The 24,452-nt window shown below is 33.2% G+C and overlaps 1 protein-coding gene and 1 non-coding gene across 2 annotated transcripts; both read right to left on the bottom strand.

Annotated features, from left to right (window-relative positions):
• Nucleotides 1-2,557: 2,557 nt before the first annotated feature.
• Nucleotides 2,558-21,727, bottom strand: LOC113517732 (membrane alanyl aminopeptidase-like). Its single transcript, XM_052897594.1, has 16 exons — nucleotides 21,574-21,727; nucleotides 18,181-18,410; nucleotides 16,274-16,548; nucleotides 14,177-14,338; nucleotides 13,065-13,388; nucleotides 12,364-12,547; nucleotides 11,419-11,660; nucleotides 10,476-10,668; nucleotides 9,386-9,566; nucleotides 8,812-8,915; nucleotides 8,445-8,624; nucleotides 7,205-7,392; nucleotides 6,208-6,375; nucleotides 4,905-5,048; nucleotides 3,578-3,656; nucleotides 2,558-3,028 (listed from the first exon to the last, which is right to left on the bottom strand). Exons 2-16 carry the CDS (start codon nucleotides 18,400-18,402, stop codon nucleotides 2,816-2,818), a joined length of 2,859 nt encoding a protein of 952 aa, XP_052753554.1. The 5' UTR covers nucleotides 18,403-18,410; nucleotides 21,574-21,727; the 3' UTR covers nucleotides 2,558-2,815.
• On the bottom strand, nucleotides 17,382-17,506 carry LOC113515710 (U5 spliceosomal RNA). Its single transcript, XR_003402217.2, has one exon. It is a non-coding gene; the product is annotated as a U5 spliceosomal RNA (small nuclear RNA).
• Nucleotides 21,728-24,452: the final 2,725 nt, after the last annotated feature.

The following is a 24,452-nucleotide window of genomic DNA, read 5'->3' as shown; positions in this document are numbered from 1 at the left end:
ATTTAATATGACGATTTAAGTAAAATAGTATTAGCATAGTATAGTGGCACAATTAAATAAATTTTGTACGCCAGATTGTGGTGAAAAATGTGAACAATATTTAAATATTATATACCATCTTTTATACTATTTTTCAAACAAAATAAAGCTATTTGTATTTGTATTTTGTATTTTAAGTGTTACCTGTTATAATACGTATATAAGTATAATAAGATAGATAATCCTTACTAATATTATAAATGTAAAAGTGAGTTTTTTTTTTCAATGGATGATAATGTAATGGTAACCCCGCCTGCGGTATATACCGTTAGCGCTGGCGGGGCACCAGTGAAAGATGATACGTGAGAATGAAAAAGTAGGTCAGTTAGCCCATCGTGATGAATATACTTGTAATTCAGCACAATGGTTTCCAAGGGGGATCACCTGGATGGGGAAGTCGACCTGTATTTTTTTTTAAATCAAATATTCTTTATTCTTTTAAATCTCTGTTAACATTATATGTATTTTACATTGTCATTAAAAAGTCCGTGCATGATCGACTAACACCATGCACTCATTTTTGCATGCATTTTTCTAAACGATATTTCGGAACAGCTAGTTTGTATTTGTACGTGGTGTTAAGATTATTCAGATCGCTGTTTCTAAGAAACAGTTGAAGATTCCTGCGTATATACAAAATGTTTGCGTATATAGACTCTGCAGTTTTTTTTTTTTTTTTTTTATACAACTTAGAATGGCAAACAAGCTGACGGCCCACCTGATGGAAAGTGGTAACCGTCGCCTATAGACATGAGCAGTACCATGGACATAACAGAGTATACTATTTCGCCCATGGTACACCCCATGCGTTGCCATTTCTGAGGACTCAGGTATTATTCCTCTGTACCCAGTAAATTCACGTCATAGCCCACCCTTCAAACCGAAACACAGCCATACAAACACAACTGCTTCACGGTTGAAACACGAATGGGACAGAGGTACCCAAGCAATCGACTTTTGTACAAAGTCTCCCTCTGAAGTTACGGTAAGAATACTTATATAAATTACGCGAACAGCGTGTTTTTGTAATACAAATATGCTTTGGACATCGGCTGCTTTACCCTATAATATTCCATAGGACAGTATACTATGAAAGTAAGTCTGGCAGTCTCAATATTAGTATACTGTTTAACCCTGCGTACAGCATACGCCGCGGAATTAAATTTAACTGCAAGGTAGCACTACGCAAGCAACACGCTGTTTATCGTTGCGCATATTAATTTGTTATTAATTGTTTATATATAAATGAAAATCCTGGATTTTAAACCTTTGGAATAGGATTGGTGATAAATGCAGTAGGGTTTGGGGGAAAAGGGACTGTTAGCAATGGAGTTTGACAACCCCATTGCTAGCAATATGCCCTATTAGGTTGACCTCCACATAGTTCCCCCTGGAAACCATCGTGAATAATAATTGTTGAAGACCTGCTTCATCCTCACCTATCATCTTTCACTGGTGCCTCGCCGGTGTATACCGATAGCGCGGGTGGGGTTACCATTCCATTATCACCCATTAAAAAAAAATGCAGTAGGGTTTGAAGAGTGCATTAGCACTGTGAACGAAGAAAGTTACGGCCTAGTTATGAAATATTATTATAGTCATGTACCACGGCCACGTACAATGGCCAGTATCAACAATTTTTCTAACACTTCCGAAGTAAAACAGAACAGTTCATCATCATCATCATCATCATCATCATATCAGACGTCAATTGTTCACTGCCAACTAACATAGGCCTCGCCTATAGACTACCGTAAGAACCAGTCCTGAGCCACCTGCAACCACTGACTTCCTGCAATGTATTTGAGGTCATTTCTCTTCTTTCTTTCTACATTACGTTTGCATGTCGGGGAGCTGTGTAACCATTGCCTATAGAATGTTAACAAACTTATTATCTATCGTCTAAGACGTTAATATGTTGCAATCGGGGGGAAGGGATTACTAGTAATGGGGACTACCAGTCCCATTGCTAGCAATATACCTCATCAGGTTCCCACTGAATACCATCATGCGCGATAGGCCAACTAACCGGCCTTTTCATTCTCACCTATCATCCCTTACTGGTGCCCCGCCACTGTATACCATCAGCGCAGACGGGATTACCATTTTATTATCATATAAAAAAAATTGCTGTAATCGCATCAACTGTGTTAAGTTTATATGACTCTTGTATCACGTAACATGAAATTCAGTTATATATATATATATATATATATATATATATATATATATATATATATATATATATATATATATATATATATATATATATATATATATATTATTAGATAAATAAAAAATCTGTTAAATTAAAATAATTTAATATCCTAACAATTTAAAAACATAACATTTTTAATTTTTAATGTTTATTTTTATAGTGTTATTAGATTTTTATTATTATTATTATTTTTATTATTATTATTATATATTTTTAATGTCCTATTTTTGGTTCTTGATGAATGCATTAGTAAATCTGTAAACTTATCAAAAATTATTATAAATAAATAAATAACTTAAATAGCGTAATTATCATGGTTTATTTTATATTATTAATATTTATACGCTATTTCACATCGTACAATAACCTAATAATTGTAAATACTAGTATCGCGTATACAAACAAATCCGCATTTTTTATAGAAAAAAAAATTAAATTTAAAATTAACAGAATTGTAAATCATGGTTTTAAAATGTAAAATCATAGTTCCTCTAAGCATCAATAATTAATATTATCAACAAGTGATTATTTGTGTAATCACTTAATAAAAATTACAGTTTAGTTAAATATATGTGCTGAAAGAGCTACAAGTAGCAGAATGAGCGAGACGGTGATAGACGTAGCCGCTCCTCTTTGTAGAAGCGAGGAGTAAATAGCAACAACGTTATTAGAACCCCAATTTAAGTTGTTCAGGGCTGATTGTACAACAGACAGAGCGCTGCTGAATGATTCCCCAAGGGCCAGTTGATTTGTGTAACTCCAGTTCTGGAACTGAAATAGAAAGAGGATAAGAAACAAAATTAAAAGAAGAATATGAATCTATACAAAGATTGCCCGGAAGAGATCGCTTTTAGCGATAAGGTCGCCCATTGTTATCTTAACACGATGATTTCTCGTAATTGTTTATATTTATAATGAAGTAGTGAGTGGGCAGCAATAATGCAAAATGGAAATCTAAGAAACAAATAAAAATACATTTTTCTAATGAAGTAATGTAATATTACTAAAATTTATACCTACATATTTATTAAAGTCTCGGCAAAAGATAAAAAAAAATCCTAATCGAAATGGCCTTTTTAAAAGTTTAAAAAAAGAAAAAAATATATTTAACAGTATTTATGGCCAGATTAGTTATGTAAAAACCTACATAAATTACTTAAATTAGTAATACTCAGACACGAATTAATGAACTAAAATCTAGATCATATTTATAGATGACAATTACTACTCCAACAAAGTTTAGACAAGTAATCTAAAAGAGCCATAATTTGACCTTCTGAAATAAAATAAAAACTGCAATAAAAATAAATGGCAACTTACCGTTTCAATATCTGTAATGTTTGTTAAATATGTGGACAAGGAGCTGATCACCACATTGAGCCGATCACCACCGCCATATCTAGAAGCAAAATGATTTTAATCAGCCAACATCCTAATAATATTATAAACTAGTTGTTTACCGCGGTTTTAGCTGTCTAAATCAGCATATAAAGTATCATATCTGTTAAGTTAGGATATAACCTATTCGTATACCAAATTTCAACAAAACCCCTTTAACCTTTTAAACGTAGTTAAGACGTAAACACCTAAACATCTTTTCAAATTTATAATATTGTTACTGAGATGTAAAAGTTTGTAAATATAGAAGAAGGCTAGATAGATTTGAATAAAATTCATAAATGATAATTAAACCTATATATTTTCATATAGGATGTAGTAATATATTTATGAATTATATTTATGTAGAATATGGCACTTTATAGACTAATGTAGGTATGCAAAGCTGCGTAATATAACTAGTATGAAATAAAACAATAAAAAAAGGAATTAATAGTTTCCAACAGTGTTTTTCAATGTGTGAGGCTTTAAAGGGAGGTCGCGAAAACTGTCTCAGTGGCAAAAAAATAACAAAATTAATTATAAAGATTTATTAGGAGTATTGATTATTAAAAATATTGTATGGATTGAAGTATTCAGTCCCTACAACGTCTTCGTAATATTATGAAATACATGAAAAAAAACGGAGAATCGAAGGTTGCGAAATATTTTTTCATACTGGAGGGGAGGGTGAGATGGGTGTTGTGTCATGAAAATGGTTGAAAGACACTAGTTTTAAAGAAACAAATAAAATATCGATTACTTTTTTCCCCCGAAAAAGGAGAGTAAACAGATTACCGTAAGCACATTTATTTTTCCCCACAGTAACATAGGCCGAAACATTAAAAAGAATTTGAGCCTCAAATTAACAAAAGACATATTCATAATATGTTTAAATAATACGGAAGGCTTTGATTTTTTTATTCTTTCAAAAGAGCGGATTCCTTAGGTACAAGTGGAATTTGTTCGCTAAAAAATAAACACAACTTTCAATCAATGCAAAGCCAGTTATTTTGATTTGGAAAACAAATTACTGAACGATATCAATTCATATACAAAAAGATTTTTTCAAATCGGTTCATAAATAACAAAGTTATGACGAACATAAAAAATCAACATCAAACATCAAAATACATACAGACTCTCAAACCTGTTTATAAGTATTTTAAACCGACTTCAAAAAATGTTTTTGATATCTGTTAAAAATATTCAATTTTACTAGTAGAACACACACTCAAAACGATGCTAATGGATTCCATATATAACTTACGTTTCTCTAATTTCTTCGAAATTATCATACAGGAAGTTAAGAACGATTCCTAGATTCTCCCTGTTCCCTTGGAGGGCGAAGGAGAAGGCATTCGTACGATCGTGTATACGAATTTTATTATTATACATTGTTTCATTCAAGTAGCTGAAAATATCAAGTGTTTAGTATAATTAATCTATAATTAAGTGTATAATTATAATCGTATATAGTGTTTAAGACACCCTTTAATGTGTCCCATAAAGGATTCGGCCCTTTAATGTTAAGACTATTTAGGTCAGTCTCTTTTTTTTATTGTTAGAGAAACAAATGAGCTGATAGAGCAGTTCACCTAATAGAAAGTGGATAGGGGGAAAGGGATTGTTAGTAATGGAGACTGAGAATCCCATTGCTAGCAATATACCCAACCAGTTCGGACTCCTCGCGGTTCTCCCTGGAAACTATCATAGTTAATTTCTGATGAATTTATCATGATGGGCTAACTGGCCTGTTTTCATTCTCATCTATCGCCCTTCACTGGTGCTCCGCCAGCGTATCCCGTTAGCGCAGGCGGGGGGTTACCATACCATTTTCAATCCGGCATAGAATAGGCCTGGGAGGGGTCCTTTCCTATGGGTGTCGTAATAGTCGTCTAAGGGAGGGAAAGGGACGGGCAGCTGCATCCCTTTTAAAACAGAACTTTTCTTTTTACCAGAGGGAGACTTCGTACAAAAGTAGTTTGCTTGGGTATCTCTGCCCCATTCGTGTTTCCACCGTAAAGCAGTTGTGTTTGCATTGCTGTGTTTCGATTTGAAGGATGGTATATGGCGTGAATTTACAAGGTACAGAGGAATAACACCTGAGTCCTCAGGAATGGCAACGCATGGGGGGTATCATGGGCGAAACAGTATACTGTTATGTCCATGGCATTGCTCATGTCTATAAGCGACGGTTACCACTTTCCATCAGGTGGGCTGTCAGCTTGTTTGCCATTCTAAGTTGTAAATCCGCCTGCTAAGCGTGGTAAATATTGGCAAACCCCCTCATGGGGGAGGTTTGTGTTCAGTAGAGAACAGTTAAAAGCTAATATGATGAAAGTCGCCCATAAACATGTTATAACTTTAGAGTAATAGAATTATAATTTACATCGGATTTACTCACGTATTAATTTCGTGGTAACCCGAGTATTGTTAAGGATATAATCCTTACTAGTCTTTAGTTATATGATCAATATGAAAGTTTGGCTTTATCTTCTTAGTCAATAATGAAACTTGGCATGTATATAGTATTTGAAACGGAGATGTGTAGATTTATAAACAGAACTCACCTCCGAAGGGAGTTTTCATCCCTTGTGCACGCGAGAGCACGGAGAATTACAACCATATCAGCAGTGTTCTCTGCCGTGTTATACAGATTCAAGAGGAAGTTGTAATCAGCCGCATTCCCTTCGCGAAGACCAACGCAGTACACGTAACGGCGAAGATTTGGTGGAACCCTGCATTTCAATGCACATATAATTCGTATAAATAATAGAGAAAAGAAAAAAATGTATGGTGAAATAGGTATTTTACTGTGTCTGATTTGCGCCATCTACCTTTCTCTCTGTACTTATCCATTCTTTATGCCAGGTTGTCTGTAAGAGATTGCTTTTAGCGATAAGGCCGCCTTTTGTATATGCACATTCTGTATAAATACTCCTTGTATACATCTCTACTGTGCGCAATAAAGAGTTTATTATTATTATTTTAAACATTTAGGTAGTTAAAAGTAAAATAGCATTAGAAATCTATGGGAAACGGCGTTGAGTTTATTATGTACTCGTACTTCGTATAATTTACGATTTTTTGTACAAATTTTAACGCTGACCTTTCTAGCCAATTACAAAAAAATAAAAATTGCCATTTCCAAACCAACCAAACAAACAAACCAGGCAACCAAAGGAATTCCATGGTCGAAGGATGGGCAGCAGCGTCTCTGTCGAAACATCACTAAATCCTAACTGCGGGTGTCAATTCGCTTGCTAAGCGTGGCCTAGTATAGTATTATATTATCTGTGGCGTGGCAAACTATTGACAAAACCCACCTTTATGTCTTACTTAAACAGGGATTCAGTCGATGTTTAATAATGGACAGATTGAAGCGCTGATGAACAGCTGATGAAGATAATCATAATAATAATAATTTTATTTGCTCGAAATGTGGTACAAATGCTCTTAAACAATAATGAGCATGCAAATTTGTATTTCAGCACATGCTAATTACTTTTTAGTGGCTTATGTAATAGAGGACTTTTATATATTAATATATTATAACAGGATACTTACAGCTGACTTGGATTATTTCTGAAATTATTCCACTTTTGCAAGCTGTCACTGACACAGCCTTGGTGGCCAAGGTTGCATGCTAAATTCAATATTTGCATGCGATTCAAAATTGTCGGTACTGAGTCGCTGTTACGTTCATTATATCCAAGATTTCCAATAACAGTCTCCAATGATTCTAACAGGAAGTTCTGTAATTGAAAATAATCAGGTTTTATGTAATAATTTAAGACTTGGCTAAAAAATTAATGATTTACAATATTGATTAATAATTTTCAATAGTGTTGCCCAAATCGGTTTAAAATTGGTAGAGGCATCACGCAAAATCTTATATATGTATATATGTATATATATATATATATATATATATATATATATATATATATATATATATATATATATATATATGACTGAACAGAGATGTCGGTATGGGCAGCCCTAGACGGACGTATTTTGACCAAATAGGCGATGTGCTGAAGAAGGACCAAATTAAAAGTACCTGTAACCGGCGAGCGTGTATGACAAGATTGATGAATGTGAAAGAAGCGAAAGAGGTTTGTTTGAATCGAAGCATTTGGCGTTCCACTGTTTCTGCCTACCCTTATGGGAGACAAGCGTGACAGATATGTATGTATGTATATATTTAAATATAAAATTTTTATTAAAACAAGAAAAAACGTTGTTATTCTCGAACAGGATTTGAAAATTTAGAGTTTAAAATGAGTAATGATTATTCAAATGTCCAAATATCTGTACAGACTTTCAAATGTAATCTAAATATTACATCATCATTATCAATTAATAGAACAATTAACTGGAAATGATAAAGGCATTTTGGAGAATACTGAACACATTCAATAAGCAATACTTTTGTCTCAATCGAGTCTCTACCGCCAAACATTTTTTTTTTGTTCTTTTTTTTTATACAACTTAGAATGGCAAACAAGCTGACGGCCCACCTCATGGAAAGTGGTAACCGTAACTGCTTTACGGTTGAAACACGAATAGGACACAGGTACCTAAGCAAACGACTTTTGTCTCCCTCTGGTAAGCAAAGTCTGCCTCTGATAAAATTAATAGGGTCATAACACTAGTTCACAGGAATGGCAGCGCAAGATTAGTACTATAATCATCACAGAGTATTATCCGTAAATCTTATGGTACTCTTATGTCTGTAGACGATGGTTGTCTCCCATCAGATAAGCCTATACGTGGAATAAAAGAATACATCAAAAATAGTTACATCGAACTCTTGATGGGCGACATCGATATGCTCCAGTCTCCTCCTAATCCAGTCAAGTTGACCTATAGCTGCAGCCCAAACATAGTAATCAGTTTCGCGTCTCAGGAAACTAAGAACGTCGAAAGCACGAGCAATGCTGATTCCGTCAGAACGTATGAAGAATAACACATCGTTCACTATCTAGAAACATAAATGGTAATATTAGAAAATATTAAATCATGGTTAGAAACTTGTCAATGCCAATGTCAACTGCATATTAATGTAATTATTATTATTAAAATATTAATGGAAAATTATTGATTAACGATTTTTTCATTATATATTATTATAATTATATATTATTATAATAATTATTAAGAATACATACCTGTGCCCTGTTAATTACATTGACTCTCAACCTATTGGCATCGTTCCGAAGGTATGATGCAATCATTTCCCAGTTATGGTCATCGTAAGCGACACGGTATAAACCTAAGAATAAAATAGATTCATTTCAATTCACTAAAAATCAATATTATTTTGTGTTAAATATAATAATTTATTCTCTTTTTTTATAATTACTGTCTTTATTAATTAAATTATATTTAATTAAATCTGTTAGCCACCGAACTAGGTTTAGTCTGTTAGTAGTTCTTATTTATTTATTTATTTATTTATTTATTTATTATTTGACAAAAACACAAAGTTACAAATACTAAATACAATGGGCCCCACACTAGGCGAACCTGTATCATGAGCACCCGACAAAGATTAACAAATCACAATGTTATAATGAAAAGTACATAGTGGGCGGGTATTTATTTAAAAAGAAATAAAAAATTGAAATATTGAAAGAAGTAAAAAGAAAAAAATCAACAACATAAATACACAAGCAATTATAAGATACTGATAATATATGTCCTTAAGAGAAACTTATAAAATATTAGAAATACTTTACATACCTGATTGGCCAATATTGAATATAACCCAGTTATGTCCAGTAGAGGCTTGAATAGTAGCTGAACGAGAGGACAGAAGTAAGCGAGGCTTAGTGTCGTAGAATTTAGGGTCACTACCAAAGGTCCAAGTTAGAGGAATTTGCCACAACTGTTCTGGTGGAGTACCGGATAATACGTAGCGTTTCTAAAATTAAACAAACCAATGTCTTACATATTAAAAAATATATATTAAATAATATATTTATTAAAAAAAAGGAAAATACATAAAAGAATTAATCAAATTTTGTGCTGTTAGTACTAAATTTGATACAGTGGATCATCGCCTTAAGAAACCATGCTGAAAATCATTTAAGGCCCTTTAATAGCAGAGTATAGCTGTTCATATACTAATTTCTCAAATATTTTAGAAATATGACATAAATTGGAAATGAATCTATAATTCCCAATTTCAGTTCTGGAGCCTTTTTTGTGCACAGGTGTGATAAATGCTGGTACTTTGCAGTCATCAAATAGTTTGCTATACTTTGCAGTCATCAAATAGTATCTATCATACCATCCAAACAACGTCTTTGTTAGAATAATAATATCGTATGATTGCGTACAAATATTATGGAAAAATGTAGCCGTTTTAGATCTCAACCCGCGTACATTCTGATAGTAAACACTTAATTTATTACTGAAATAGGTATATGAATAATTTAAATAATAGAAATTTAACAATATCACTATTCTGAAAATAAATTACATAAATTGAGGTTAAACAATGAAAATAGAATAAGTTATTAAATATTAATATACCATGCAAATTTATAGAAACTTGAAACGGCTTACTAAACAATGATTTAAATACATCAAATATGCGGGTACAATATAAACAGATGCGCCATACAGCTATAGCATACCGCAATTGTAAGTAAATGTGACGAAGCAAGCGATATGCAATATTAATCATTGGTACAAATATAATAGGCATAATTCCATTAGAATTGAGTTCTACAGCGTAATTCATAAAATTTATAATAAGTTACAAAAAAGAACTTTTATATTTTCAGTTATGTATTGTAATAATAGTATTCTTAGAACGATTACATACCTGTTCGACAGTAATGACGCCATTCGCTGTATCAAGAGTCACATTTACAACAGGCGAACCGGGATTCTGGACCCAACTGTCGAATACTTTACCAATATCGACATCGGGAAAATTACGTGTGAATTCCAAGTCTTCTGATGTCGCTCTTTTGAATGCATTATACATATCTTCTGGCGTACCGATTTCATATGCCCTACAAAATTTTAAACTATATTAATAACATTACAAACATTGCAGTATCTACTTACAATGTACGAAACAGTACGAAATATTCAATATCTTTTGAGAAAGCAATGGACATATAATTATTAGCAATTCTTGATATGGCAATATTTACTAAAACCCATTTACTATAATATACTTGAATCGTATCCACGATAAGTAACAATAATATAGCAACAACAAAGTGAACCAGATTTAGTTTTGATTTTTGTTGAGTTATAAAAAAAAAAATTAATCAAATATCACTACCAAACCGTATATCCATGTATAAAATCTTATTTGTGTCAATAAAACATTTGTTTTATTAGAGATCTAAATAACTAAATAAACATTATTGTAATTGCTGTATTATAAAAAATAGTACATGAAGCAAAGCAGTAAGCATCATCTATAGACATGAAAATATAATAGTAATTTTAGATTATAACACTTATAACGTAATTATTTGTTGCTCTATGAAGACTGAAATATTAAATATTACGAGATATTCCTTATTACCAAAACAACAAGAACGTCGTTTCACGTCGACAATATGAGACATATAAAAATTGTCATCGTTGTCATCATCATACGAAAGATAGGCTCATATTATCTCTAACGATTGACTGAACTGAACTCTATTTCTGTAACACTAAGTACTATGCAAGTTTACGATAATACAATGTACGTCTGTAAGATGACAACGATACTGAGATATAAGATATGAGAATAATTTTTATACCTGCTTCTCAAATAATATCTAAGCGCAGTCCTAAATGTACGAGGACCGACGAAGTTCTCTAAGGTCCAAAGAACCGAAGCTCCTTTGGCATAGCTAGTGGTGCTAAAATGACTGGTAATTGACGGATTATTGCTAACATCGCTGTTGTTCATGGAGTTGACGTTAGGGCTTGCGTCAGCTGACAAAGCGCTGTGTACGTAGTTCACAACAAACTGATCAAACAATTGCAGACTTGGATCAGCCTATAAAAATGCATATAAAAGATAATTTAAAAAAGTATTAAGTGGTTTTTTATTAGATGACAATGAAATGAGATTTGAAATGAGATTTATTCGGTAAAGACATAGCTGTAGTTTCTTAACTAATATTAATATTATAGTTTTATAAGGGTACAGTAATTATGGTTTTAGAACTGGGCTCCTAAATAGGTTAATATAATAACAAATTGATAATATAATACAATGGAGTGGTAACCCCACTTACGCTAACGGTATACGCTGGCAAAGCACCAGTAAGGGATGCTAGGTGAGGATGAAAAGGCAGGTCGGGTAACATATGGTGATGAATACACTTGGAATTCATAATGCAAGATGGTTTCCAGGGAGGGGGAGGCACGTAGGCAACCTGATAAGGTATCCAGGATAAGTAGTTAGAATATAAGATCTTCCGGGATAAAAATATTCAGTTTCTTCAATTTAGTTCCAAATGCAAGATGCAACACGCTTTTCCAAATATATCTAATTCAATAGTATGGGAATAATTAAGTGAACCGCTGCATTTTTTTAATAAAGAAAAGAAAATAAAGATATAATAACATATCTAATTTTATGTTAATAGAAAACAGTTATATCCATAATCTTTTTTTTTAGGCTTTCGACTACTTTTATAGTCATCTACATCCATTATTATCGATATCTTTTGTGAAAATTAACTATATTAACTTACCTTATGTGCTGCGAAGTATTCGAAGAAACTTGCGAAAGATTCATTAAGCCACAGATTGCTCCACCAGAAACAGGTGACAAGGTTTCCAAACCATTTATGTGCCAGCTCGTGAGCAATAATAGTGGCTATGGTGATCTTGTTGCTGATATTCGTATTGTTTCCATCAAACAAAAGATAAGCTTCCCTGAAATGTTTTATTTATTTATTTATTCATTAGTACAAATATGTGTACATGGCGGACTTAATGCTAAAAGCATTCTCTCCCTGTCAACCATAGGGAAGTGTCAGAATACTCGAATGCGGTATTACTAATTATTGATATACATACATACTAAAATAATATTTAAATTGAATTTCTTGCAGTTTTTTATACTCTTAAGAACAGCAAAAAAAACACAAACTAAAAATTCATTAAATAGGAGGTAATAATATCGGCCAAAACACAATCAGCGTCATAAACATCGGCGATGCTTCTCTTGACGACTAGAACTAAGAACTATAGCAATATCATAAAATAACCCTCTTTTTTAAATATAGTACCTATGTTATAAAATTAAAATGAATATTTTTAAATATTTAATATTGTAAAATTGAAAAAAAAGTACATATATTCATTATAAGTGGTTAAAAAAAACAGTAATTCTACATTAGAATTACTGTTTTTTTTTAATAAAATAAGAAAAAAATTGCACAAGACTTGCCTGTAGTTAACCATTCCCCAGTTCTCCATAGCACCTGAAGGGAAGTCTGGTAAAGCGATGTGGTCATTTTTCATGGGTTGTCCTTGTCCCATGTCATAGTAATCGATAGCTAAATAATCGTCCAGTGCATCAGAGATCTTACGGCCAATATCCGCGGCATAAGCGTGTTGATCTGTAGCTCCTTGGCGGGATATGATTTGGAATGGCTTAGTGGGCGTGCTAGAGAAATTTGTTGCTACGAAGTCGCTGACATGGAAGGCTATCAAGTAGGCAGAGATCTTAGGAGTGGGAAGGAAAGTCTCTCTTACACGTCCAGGAGCAACTCTGTGAATAACAGGTATTCAACTATAAAAGTGTGTGGTTAGAAACAGTAACTTGTTAAAAAAAGTAATAAATGTATGAATAAAAATCCAACCAAATAAAGTAATATAATATAAGAAAGATAGAAATTATTGAAGTAATGATTATGAAAACTTTCATATTATTTTTTAAATGTGTAGCCAAAATTTTAATAGCTAGCGATCCGACCCAGTTTTGCACGGATAGATAAAATTTTCGAAAATAATATGTAGATTATATTACTTGCTGATAATGTATCTTTTTATAGAAGAAATAATTTTTAAACTAGGTTTACTGATTTTTAAGTTCACCCATTACAAATAAATAAATCAAATATTTCTCTTTGTATTATCAGTAGTAACACGAGTAGATATGCGATTTAGCTGAAAAGTAACTTTAAAGGAAACATTATAAAGATCTTTTTTATACAACTTAGAATGGCAAACAAGCTGACGGTCCACCTGATGGAAAGTAGTAACTGTCGCCTATAGACATGAGCAGTACCACGGACATAATAGAGTATACTGTTCCGCCCATCATACCCCCCATGCGTTGCCATTCCTGAGGACTCAAATGTTATTCCTTTGTACCCTGTAAATTCACGCCATATGCCATCCTTCAAACCGAAACACAGCCATACAAACACAACTGTTTTACGGTTGAAACACAAATGGGACAGAGGTACCCAAGCAAACAACTTTTGTACAAAGTCTCCCTCTGGTAAAAATATATATAATATAATATATATTTTCAATTATTGTAATTATACATACTCGTTTGTCGCCGAATCATTAATAGCCATGTTAGAGAAAGACGGACTGAGATTGCTATCACGGACAATGGAGATGACATATCGTGATTTGAATTGGGGCTCGTCGAAGCAAGGGAAGGCCTTTCTCGCGTGGTAGGGCTGGAACTGCGTAGTGGCGTAATAGCTGTGAAAATCCAAAAAGATATTAGAAGCTAATTCATGAAGTTGACTTTCTAAAGGTTTGAACACTTTTTTTTACAATATCTAATATTAGAATATGATGATCAACGTCTATAGATATGAATACTTAAATACGAAACTTTATTATAGCAGGTTAAAGGCCATATGACTATTTACAAACTAAATTACTATGCTTCTTGCACCAAATGTTAAATTGGTCATACTACACTGTACATTACATAGTTTTAGTGTTTAGTTTTAATGTAACTATACACACTTTACTGCACAACAAAACGGACACAAGAAAACTATTTTAGATTCATATCAGACTCAAAGGATATCTTTGGCAATCCAACGGGAAAATGCCGCGAGTGTCACGGGGACCTTTGGGTCGGGTACGGATCATGAATGGGACTGATCATTAATTTTTTTTTTTTTTTTTATAATTAAAACTATATTACATGTTAGTCAGTTATTTTCTATTTACTGTAATAAATTATGTATGTTTTCATGAAATTGATAATAAAACCAATAGAATAATAATAATAATAAAACATAAACCCGTTACCGTTTGAAAATTTTAAATTTGAATACACGTAACTTAAAAATTATCCCAGTAATATGTTTTTTTTTTTGTTTTTTAACTTATTTAAATCACCGGAGATTAACTCCGATCTCGCCTAATGGAAAATGATGTAAAAGTCAAATATAGAACCTGCAAGCTTATAAGTATCTTATTAACCTTTGCCTTGTAAATGTCTATTCATTGAAGCAGGCAAGAGAAAATAAGTTTAATGTGCAGCAACAAGTTATCTGCTATGAGCGTCTTAATATAATTATTAGGGGGGAAAGGGATTGTAAGCAATGGAGTTTGACAGCCCCATTGCTAGCAATATGCCTTATTAGGTCGACCTCTACGTGGTTACCCCTGGAAACCATCGTGAACAATTCTTGTTGAATTCGTCACGATGGGCTAACTGACCTGCTTCATCCTCACCTATCATCCTTCACTGGTGCCCCGCCGGTGTATACCGATAGCGCGGGTGGGGTTACCATTCCATTATCATCCATTTAAAAAAAAATTATTAATACTATTGTATAATATTAATAATAAGATTGCGGTAACTATATGCGAACATCAATATAGGTATATTACAAAAATAAGCAGCCATAATATATAAAGCACTAGGAAATACAATAATTGCACTAAACTCCTAAAAGATGCACCGCATCACACCGCTACCGACACACACACATACGGAGTTATGAAAAATAAAAGCAATATATATGTAATATATGTATAAGTAATGTATGTGTGTATGCATATTTGCATACACATATGCAATAAAAGGGGTTGTGGCCTCAGCTTCCTTTTTTCCAACTGTTTTTGAGACGGGTTGTTTGAGAAAACCTGCAAACTTAGCCGTGAATGAAGTATAATAATAATATTATATTATATAAATTTAAAAAATAATAATTATGATTTTAATTATTATAATTATTAAATACAAAGGTATTTTTTTTATGTGTGATAATGGTATGGTGACCCCGCCTGCGTTAACGGGATACGCTGGCGGAGCACCAGTGAAGGGCGATAGATGAGAATGAAAACAGGCCAGTTAGCCCACCATGATGAATTCATCAGGAATTAACCATGATAGTTTCCAGGTGGAACCGCGAGGAGGTCTACCTGGTTGGGTATATTGCTAGCAATAGCATTCTCAGTCTCCATTACTAACAATCCCTTTCCCCCCAAATACAAAGGTATTCAATAATTTCCGATTTGTTTCTCATAATAAAATAATATGTTGTCATGTTACTTTTTTCAACGCCAACCCCAAACGAAATAGGAAAAAAAAAAACAGAAAAATTTTAACGATATTACTTTTACGAACCTAACTCGACCAAATTTTTGATTGCCACTTTCTACTGCACTTACTGAGTTTCGTCGTTGTAGAAATAATATCCCCTGTAGAAACCTCTGTCCAAGGGGTTGGTGTTGATCTGGCCAAGGTAGTTCACGATGATAGTGTACTGTCCAATAGCCAACGGATTGGCGACGTTAATCAGTAATAGTTCGTAATAATCGTCAGTTGTAAACATGTTGGGGACTTGCAACTGAACCGGTTGGTTTGCTGAGTTCAAAACGTCCACTGACAGGATTCTGACTACCTTTTGATGTAACACAATTTGCGTTATATTTTCTTCGCGTACCTGAAATGATTATGGCATAAATAGGTATCGTACCAGAGGGAGACTTTGTACAAAAGTCGATTGCTTGGATCTGTCTCATTCGTGTTTCTGCCGTGAAGCAGTTGTGTTTGCATAGCTGTGTTTTTTTTTTTAATATAGAAGTAAAATAAGTTGTATAAAAAGAAAAAACATAGTTTATAAAATGTACAGTTAATTTTCATAAACCCCCCCCCCCCCCCCCTATAATAGTTTTTCTTATATATCTTCCATGTACAGACAACGAGCAGTTACGATTTTATTATATATATTGATAATAAAGTAGAAAATATACTGCATTGTATCTAAGCAATTTCAATTAGACAACTGCGTCGGATTATATTAAAAAAAAAAAAAATCCTCAGTTTTATACACAGTTATAACAAATACAGACAAGAAGGTTGTCGCAAGAAAAATAGCGACAGAAAACACAGAATAAAAAAAAATAAAAAAAAAACTGCGTCGGATTTGCTCGATGGCACCACAATATTATATTGTACTAACTATACTCGTAAACTAACATAACAATGCCAAATATGTTGATACAACACAATCGTACGCTAGTGAATGTTAAAAAAAATATAAGACTGTTCTAAAGTAGCATTTGTCTGCTTATTCATACGTGTGGATTCCAACAACTACAACTTTCTTCTCTTTGCCCGCCAGATGATGTGTAGGGGGGGCGGGTGAGGTAGGGGCCTCGGGGCGTACCCCATTACCCCGGCTTCAACTCCGGAAGCGACAACCTCCGGGTCGCTGAATTTGCAGCCGGCATACACTGTTGGTCTGTGTATGCCGGCGTGGTGTCTTCTATTTCGAACCCTGCCGAAGCAGAGCTATCAAAAAATTGAGTAAGACTCATGATGACACTGAGTGTTCCCCTCCACGGAAATATTTAGTAAAAGGCGAAAGATTTATGCGTTTTAAAGGAAAACCAGAGATGTGGATTTCAAAATAAAAAAAAAAACAATGTTTTTAATCACTTTTGGTTAATGTTTTAAGTTACATTATATATGACCAGATCTTAAGGTAATTCTTCGGTATTACAATTGCGAGAACTTCATACAATTTAGAACAATAGGGTTTACGTGATAGTGGCATAAATATACAGACATACAGACAATCAGACAGACAAAATTTATAATAAATATTATGTTGGCTTATTATTAAGACCCCTTGTATTATTTTTCTTAAATATCTCCCATGTACAGACATCCTCTAGTTACAATTTTCTTGTTTTAGTAAGATTTTATGCAACAATCGCGTGAAACAAGCATACTGCCCGTTTAATGGTAAACGGGGTTACCGTTGCATATGAACGCCTGTAACACGAGAGATGTCACGCGCACATTGTCGACCTTTAGGTAGCTTTTTTTTTTATTTATTTATTCATTTTATACAAAAATCCACAGCTCTTAAAAACACAACTTATAAATACAGCCAATAACAGATTTTATTTGTGCAAACAAAAATTTATAATATTTTTAATAAAATAATAATAAATTTAATACGCCCTTTTCGAAGAGCCCCATGCTGTAGTCTCTCAAGCCTCGGCAAAAAGATTCCCTAACCTGAGTGTTAAATAAAAGCTTGTAAAAAAAAAATAAGTTTTATTACCTCGACCAAAATCTTGACGACTCCATCAAATTTAGCCTCTTTCAAATAGACGTCAAGATCGACGAATACTTCAATAGGATAAACATTATCTTTTAAACGATACTGCGGATTATCCAGATTAGTATTATAATATTCGAAATCAGACCCCAATCCATCTTCAAGATGGGGTGGAATAGCTGAAATGGACCCCACAAGGGTGCATAGAAGGACTAGGAACAACATAGTGGAACCTGGAATAAAAGATATATTTATTATATTGATAAATGTGAAATGTGAAGAAATTTGAAAGTTTGTAACGATGGATAGATAACAGTTTTGTTACTTTTTAGTGCAAAAACTGCTGAACAGATTTAAATGAAATTTGGTACACAGGTAGGTTGTATCCTAGCTTAGCATATAGGATACTTTATTTATTTATTTATTCATTAAAAATAATTACAACATTATAACAGCAAAAGCCAAATCAATGTTATAAACCTAGTGTGCTAACATACAATATTATAATTAATGTATTTAACCCGACTCTAGATACTTAATTCACGTGAGCGGAACCGCAGTACACAGCTAGTAACTAGTATAATTTTATAGATATAACTAACTTTTCCTTTATATTGTAAATAGATATCATGACTTCAACGGGTTGACCAATTACTATGAAATAGTATGCATATTGTATATAGGATGGAGAAGAACAGCTTCTTTTCCCCCCCGATCAGTGAATATATCCCGGTCACGCGAACCAAGTCGCGGGTAAAGACTAGTGAATCGTTACTTTCATCATCATCATCATCATCAAATCAGCCTTGGGGGTTTTGGAGTTTTGCTAGTAGCTGCTATGCTTGACAGGCGGATTGGTAACAGCAGTCAAACTTTTAGAGCTGAAGAGAAACGCTGCTGTCCATCTCTCGCTCTCCCTTAGTCGCCTCTTACGACACCCACAGGAAAAGCTGGGGTGGCCTATTCTATGCCGGGACCGCACGGCCAAATCATTTACTACTCATAAATATCTAATACGAGTATATAAAATTCTCATGTCGCGGTGTTTGTTACCAAACTCCTCCGTAACGGCTTTACCGATTTTTATGAAATTTTGCGTGCATATCGGGTAGGTCAGAGAATCGGCCAACTATTTTTCATACCCCTCAATGATAAGGGTGACCTACTCCTGAATATTTTTTTCTTATTTTTTTTTTCGACAATTTTATTTATTTTTATTTTATTATGACTTAGCATTGAAAAATACATACGAATTAAAATTTTCACGCTTTTACAATCAACCCCTGTTTTTTAATCGCGATTTTTATGTGCGGCACATAAAAATAGGGTTACATGTTAGCAATCTAGTATAATAATTGTAGTAGGATAAATTTTCATATGAGTTCTCGAAATAATGTATATGGTAAAACAACGTTTGCCGAGTCAGCTAGTATTTTATATATTCTTTATTGCACTAAAACATACAGCAATAAAAACGATTAAAAACAATGTACGCAAAGGTGAACTTCGCGTCTACGCTTGAACCCAATTATCAATATCTATCCATACTATTCAATTTTATACTGCACTCATGAAATAATAGTTAAGAATTTAAATTATGATTAGAATCAGTTTACAATAGTTTATACTGCCAAGTTTTTTTTTTATACCACTGAGGTGGCAAACAAGCATACTGCCCACCTGATGGCAAGCGGTTACCGTAGCCTATGAACGCCTGCAATACCAGAGGTATTACGCACGCGTTGCCGACCCTGAAGAAACCCCCCTCCCTCCCTCAAGTTACACTAATACGCATTTATCAGAACAATATGGAACCATTATTGATGGATATATTATTTTACCAGAGGGAGACTTTGTACAAAAGTCGATTGCTTGGGTAACTCTGTCCAATTCGTAAAGCAGTTGTGTCTACATGGCTGTGTTTCGGTTTGAAGGGTATATGGCGTGAATTTACAGTGTACAGAGGAATAACACCTGAGTCCTCAGGAATGGCAACGCATGGGGGGTATCATGGGCGAAACAGTATACTCTGTTATGTTCATGGTACTGCATGTCTATAGGCGACGGTTATCACTTTCCATCAGGTGGGCCGTCAGCCTGTTTGCCATTCTAAGTAGAATAAAAAAAAATTATGTCGCTAGTGTTGCAATTGGAGAGTGCGATGTATGCATATGTATGTATATGTATATATGTGTGTATATATGTGTATGTATGTGTGTATGTATATATATATATGTATATAATAGTGAGTAGGGATATATATTAACATAATTACATGTATTAAATCTCCATATTTACTAATAATTAGGATCATCATCGTGCCTCCAATTAAACAGTTACTATTACTCCTTTCCATCCAAAGGTTGCCTGGAAGAGATCGCTCTTAGCGATAAGGTCACTCATTGTTTTCTCATTGTGATTATTTCTTGTAATTGTTTATATTTATAATAGGTTTACTGTTGTAATATTTTGGAGGAAACAATAAAGAATATCTATTTATCTATCGATTTATTGAAATTAATTTCAAGAGTAGTTCACCGTATTTTTAAAAGAAATCCCTTCCAGTCAACCTAACACAGTGGCATAAGAAGTAAATTTTTAAACAATCACACAATTAATAGTGTGGTTTTAAAAACAGTTTACTATTAAATCTATTAATTCAAAAATATTTTTACTAATAATTGAAAAAGAAAATTAATCTGTAAAATAGCATAAAGCATTTTACCCTTCGAAGGAGTTCGTCATATCGATCGTCGATAAGATAATTTCATAAGATAAAAAAAAAATCATTAGTCATGGACGATTTTAATCGATTAATTAATGACAATTTGATAACCGAAATCAGGGATTTGCACTTTAAATTCTGTCTTAAAGGTATCGTATATCGTACTTCCTATTAATATTTGTAATATTGGTAATGAAAGTAGAAATGGAAGAAATAATATTAGAAGTATGTTTATTTGTATGTTTATTGCACAATCACGCATAAACTTGACACAAATTTGCTAAATGGGTAGTATATACATCAACAAATAGAATACTTTACACTGTTTCGTGCAGGAAAATAGAGAAATGGACAAAACTGTTTCACAAACCATCTAGGGACGTACGGACGACGGACGTAGCCTCGTACGCACACAATATATACATATATAGATATAATGCTACTGCCGATCCCTCGACCATTATGTCCCGTTAGTCGGCTCTTACGACACCCATGGCAAAGGAAAGAGTGGCCCATTCTGTGCAGGGGCCAAACGACATTTATTATTAATAGGATATTTTCCGATATATTTTAACACATTACCCTATTTAGGATGTTATCTATTTTGAACATTAAGATGTGTAGATAAGATATAATTTTGTTTAAATAATTCTATTTAAATATCCACTTACCTACAATGTTCCACGCAACGTCACCTACACGACTGCAGCCCGAATAATTCTGTATTTCGTATAATAATCATTATTTAAACCCTTTATCACTATAACAATTTGATTAAGTTCATAAGATAATAATATAGCAATATCTGAAATTATCGATAGACGACAAACAATCGTGAATTGGTATAAAAATTAACATAGGTACATTCATAGATACGAGTGTATAAATTGATACGGAATGTATTAAATTTCTATAACTCTAATTTGAACCTTTTTATTATAGTGCTAAGACGTAAATTCCACCACCAATTGCCAGCTTTATTAATTTAATAAATGATAATTTCCTTCGATATAGTTAATTAAAATTTTATTTTCCTTATTCATAAGCTAAATGCCTTGTATTTTATAATTTGAAGAAAATTAATGAGGAAGCTACAAGGAAGTAAATCCTATCGAAAATTAGATCATTTTTATCAATAGAGCACTGTCTTTTCGAATATTAGTAGATAGCCACTAGATGGCGTTACAAGTATCGTTCTGTGTGCATTACTTAGAAATTAATGGTTTCCAGGGAGGATCGCGTAGAGGCCGATCCAATAGAGTAAATTGCTAGCAATGAGGTTGGTTTTACTAACAATTCAAAATATTAAATGACCGAAGGAATACATTAATTAATTTGTCAATTAAATTAAATATCATCGCTAACGACTAGATGGCGTTACTGGTACTATATTTAAATTTTATTTACACTTCATATTTTATAACGTCGATATCAAAATTTGCAATGTCCACATATAAATAAATGTTGTATAAATATTATAGCTTTCAAATTAGCTGTATAGTTCCAAACTAAGCAGAGCTTGGATACTAAGCGACTGATAAATAGTGCCTATTTATTTATTTACTTTATTCATATGTTTTTCTATGTATAATAATAATTATTATACATAGAAAAACATCTAAATTAATACAAAACGACATACACAAGGATACAAATATTTTTTATTGATGAAGATGAAATAGTAACCCCGCCTGCGTTATCGCTATACGCTGGCGTGGACCATCAAGGAAGACTGTGGATGAAAGTCAGTGGTTTGTTGGCTCATCATGATGAATTCATCGATAATTAACTACGATCAGTGGGAACCGCGCGAAGGTCGACCTGTTACGGTATATTACTAGAAATAGGGTCGTTAAACCCCATTAGTAACAATTCCTTTCCCCCTGAATACAAATATTATATATGCTTTATATGGAGATCAAACCCACATAAATACACGAATTAGACAACATAGACTTAGTCAATAGAAGATCGGGGCATGGGGGTAAAGGTAGCAGACCTTTGACTCCTACATTTCTTGCCATACTAACGACAAACGACAGACAAACGGCGCCCTAGTCATTCATATCAAATATTATCTATTAACGTAGACTTAGTATACACGATTTGGTAGATAACATATTAAGTTTATATGTAGTGAGTCTTCAAATGTCTTTGCAACATCCATCCAAAGTTTCGTTATAATCATTGGTATTTGTTTATCAAATAAAGTATTTATTATAAAAAAAACGAAGTCTAATTCGTTATCTAATCTATTTCACATATTATTAAGATATATCGATTTGGGGCAAGCAGACAAAATAAAGTCCTTTTAGATTTGTCTCGGACAGAAGATTTTCAACTGTTTCAAAAACAAGGAGTTCCGCAACTCGGTTGTTTTTTTATGTTTGTAACTTCATAACTCCGTGGGTACTAAACCTATTTGGATTTTTTTTTATCTTAAAGAATATACTTATTGATTGGTCTGCCTGCTAAGCCTGGCAACTACTACAAATTCCACCTTATGAGGGAGGCCTATGTTCAGCAGTGAACAGGTTACGACTGACATGATGATGATGATGATAATGATAATGATTGTATACTTATGTCCATGCTAGTCTTTACGCATGTTATGCTTGCACGCACGTACGCACGCACGCACGCCCGCATGCACGCCCGCACGCACACATTCATTTATACTTTATATACTGAATCCACAGGATTTATCTCTAATATATAAAATTCTGGTGTCGCGGTGTTTGTTACCAAACTCCTCTGAAACGACTTTACCGATTTTTACGAAATTTTGTGTGCATATCGAGTAGATCTGAGAATCGGCCAACATCTATTTTTCATACCCTCAATTATAAGGGTGACCTACCCCTAAATATTTTTTTTTCGTTTTTTGACGAAATTTTTTATTTTAATTCTGTTATAATTTAGCATTGAAAAATATATACAAATTCAAATTTTCATGCTTTTACGATCAACCCGTTTTTTAATAGCGATTTTTATATGCCGCAGTAGGGTTGCAAAGTGGCAATTGAACATAACAATTGTAGTACAAGAAAGTATCATGCCTTGTTTTCGAAATAATATATATGGTAAAACAAAGTTTGCCGAGTCAGCTAGTTTTATATATTAGTAAGGATTACGTTATCATCATGAAAGAAAATTATATAAAATTAATAAGACTATGATTCATATAAAGCGGATTTTATCACCCCCTTGTTTAGTCTTCGATAAATACGTATAAATCGGCCACTTTCTGTTCGAGAAAACTCGTCATTTCCACCAAAATATCGTGTCTGTAACATAACTTTAGAAATTTCACTTGTATATATCATTATTTTATTTATATTTTGTTTATTAAGTTAGCACTGTAAAGTACCTCGTAGTCATCCATGAAGTCATTGTGCGCCTTGCACAGAATAACAGCGCTGTAACAGTAAATAAACGGTCATAGCATAATACTGAGCTTTGGCCACGTTGGTAACTTGTTGTTACAAGTTATTATTCTTTTTTATTTCTATTTTATTTTGTAAATGCAATTGGTTGTCAATAGAGCTTT

Source organism: Galleria mellonella, unplaced genomic scaffold (genome assembly GCF_026898425.1).
Source record: "Galleria mellonella isolate WM207_F2 unplaced genomic scaffold, CSIRO_AGI_GalMel_v1 utg37, whole genome shotgun sequence".
Classification (NCBI taxonomy): domain Eukaryota; kingdom Metazoa; phylum Arthropoda; class Insecta; order Lepidoptera; family Pyralidae; genus Galleria; species Galleria mellonella.
This window is presented reverse-complemented; position numbering and strand designations above follow the sequence as displayed.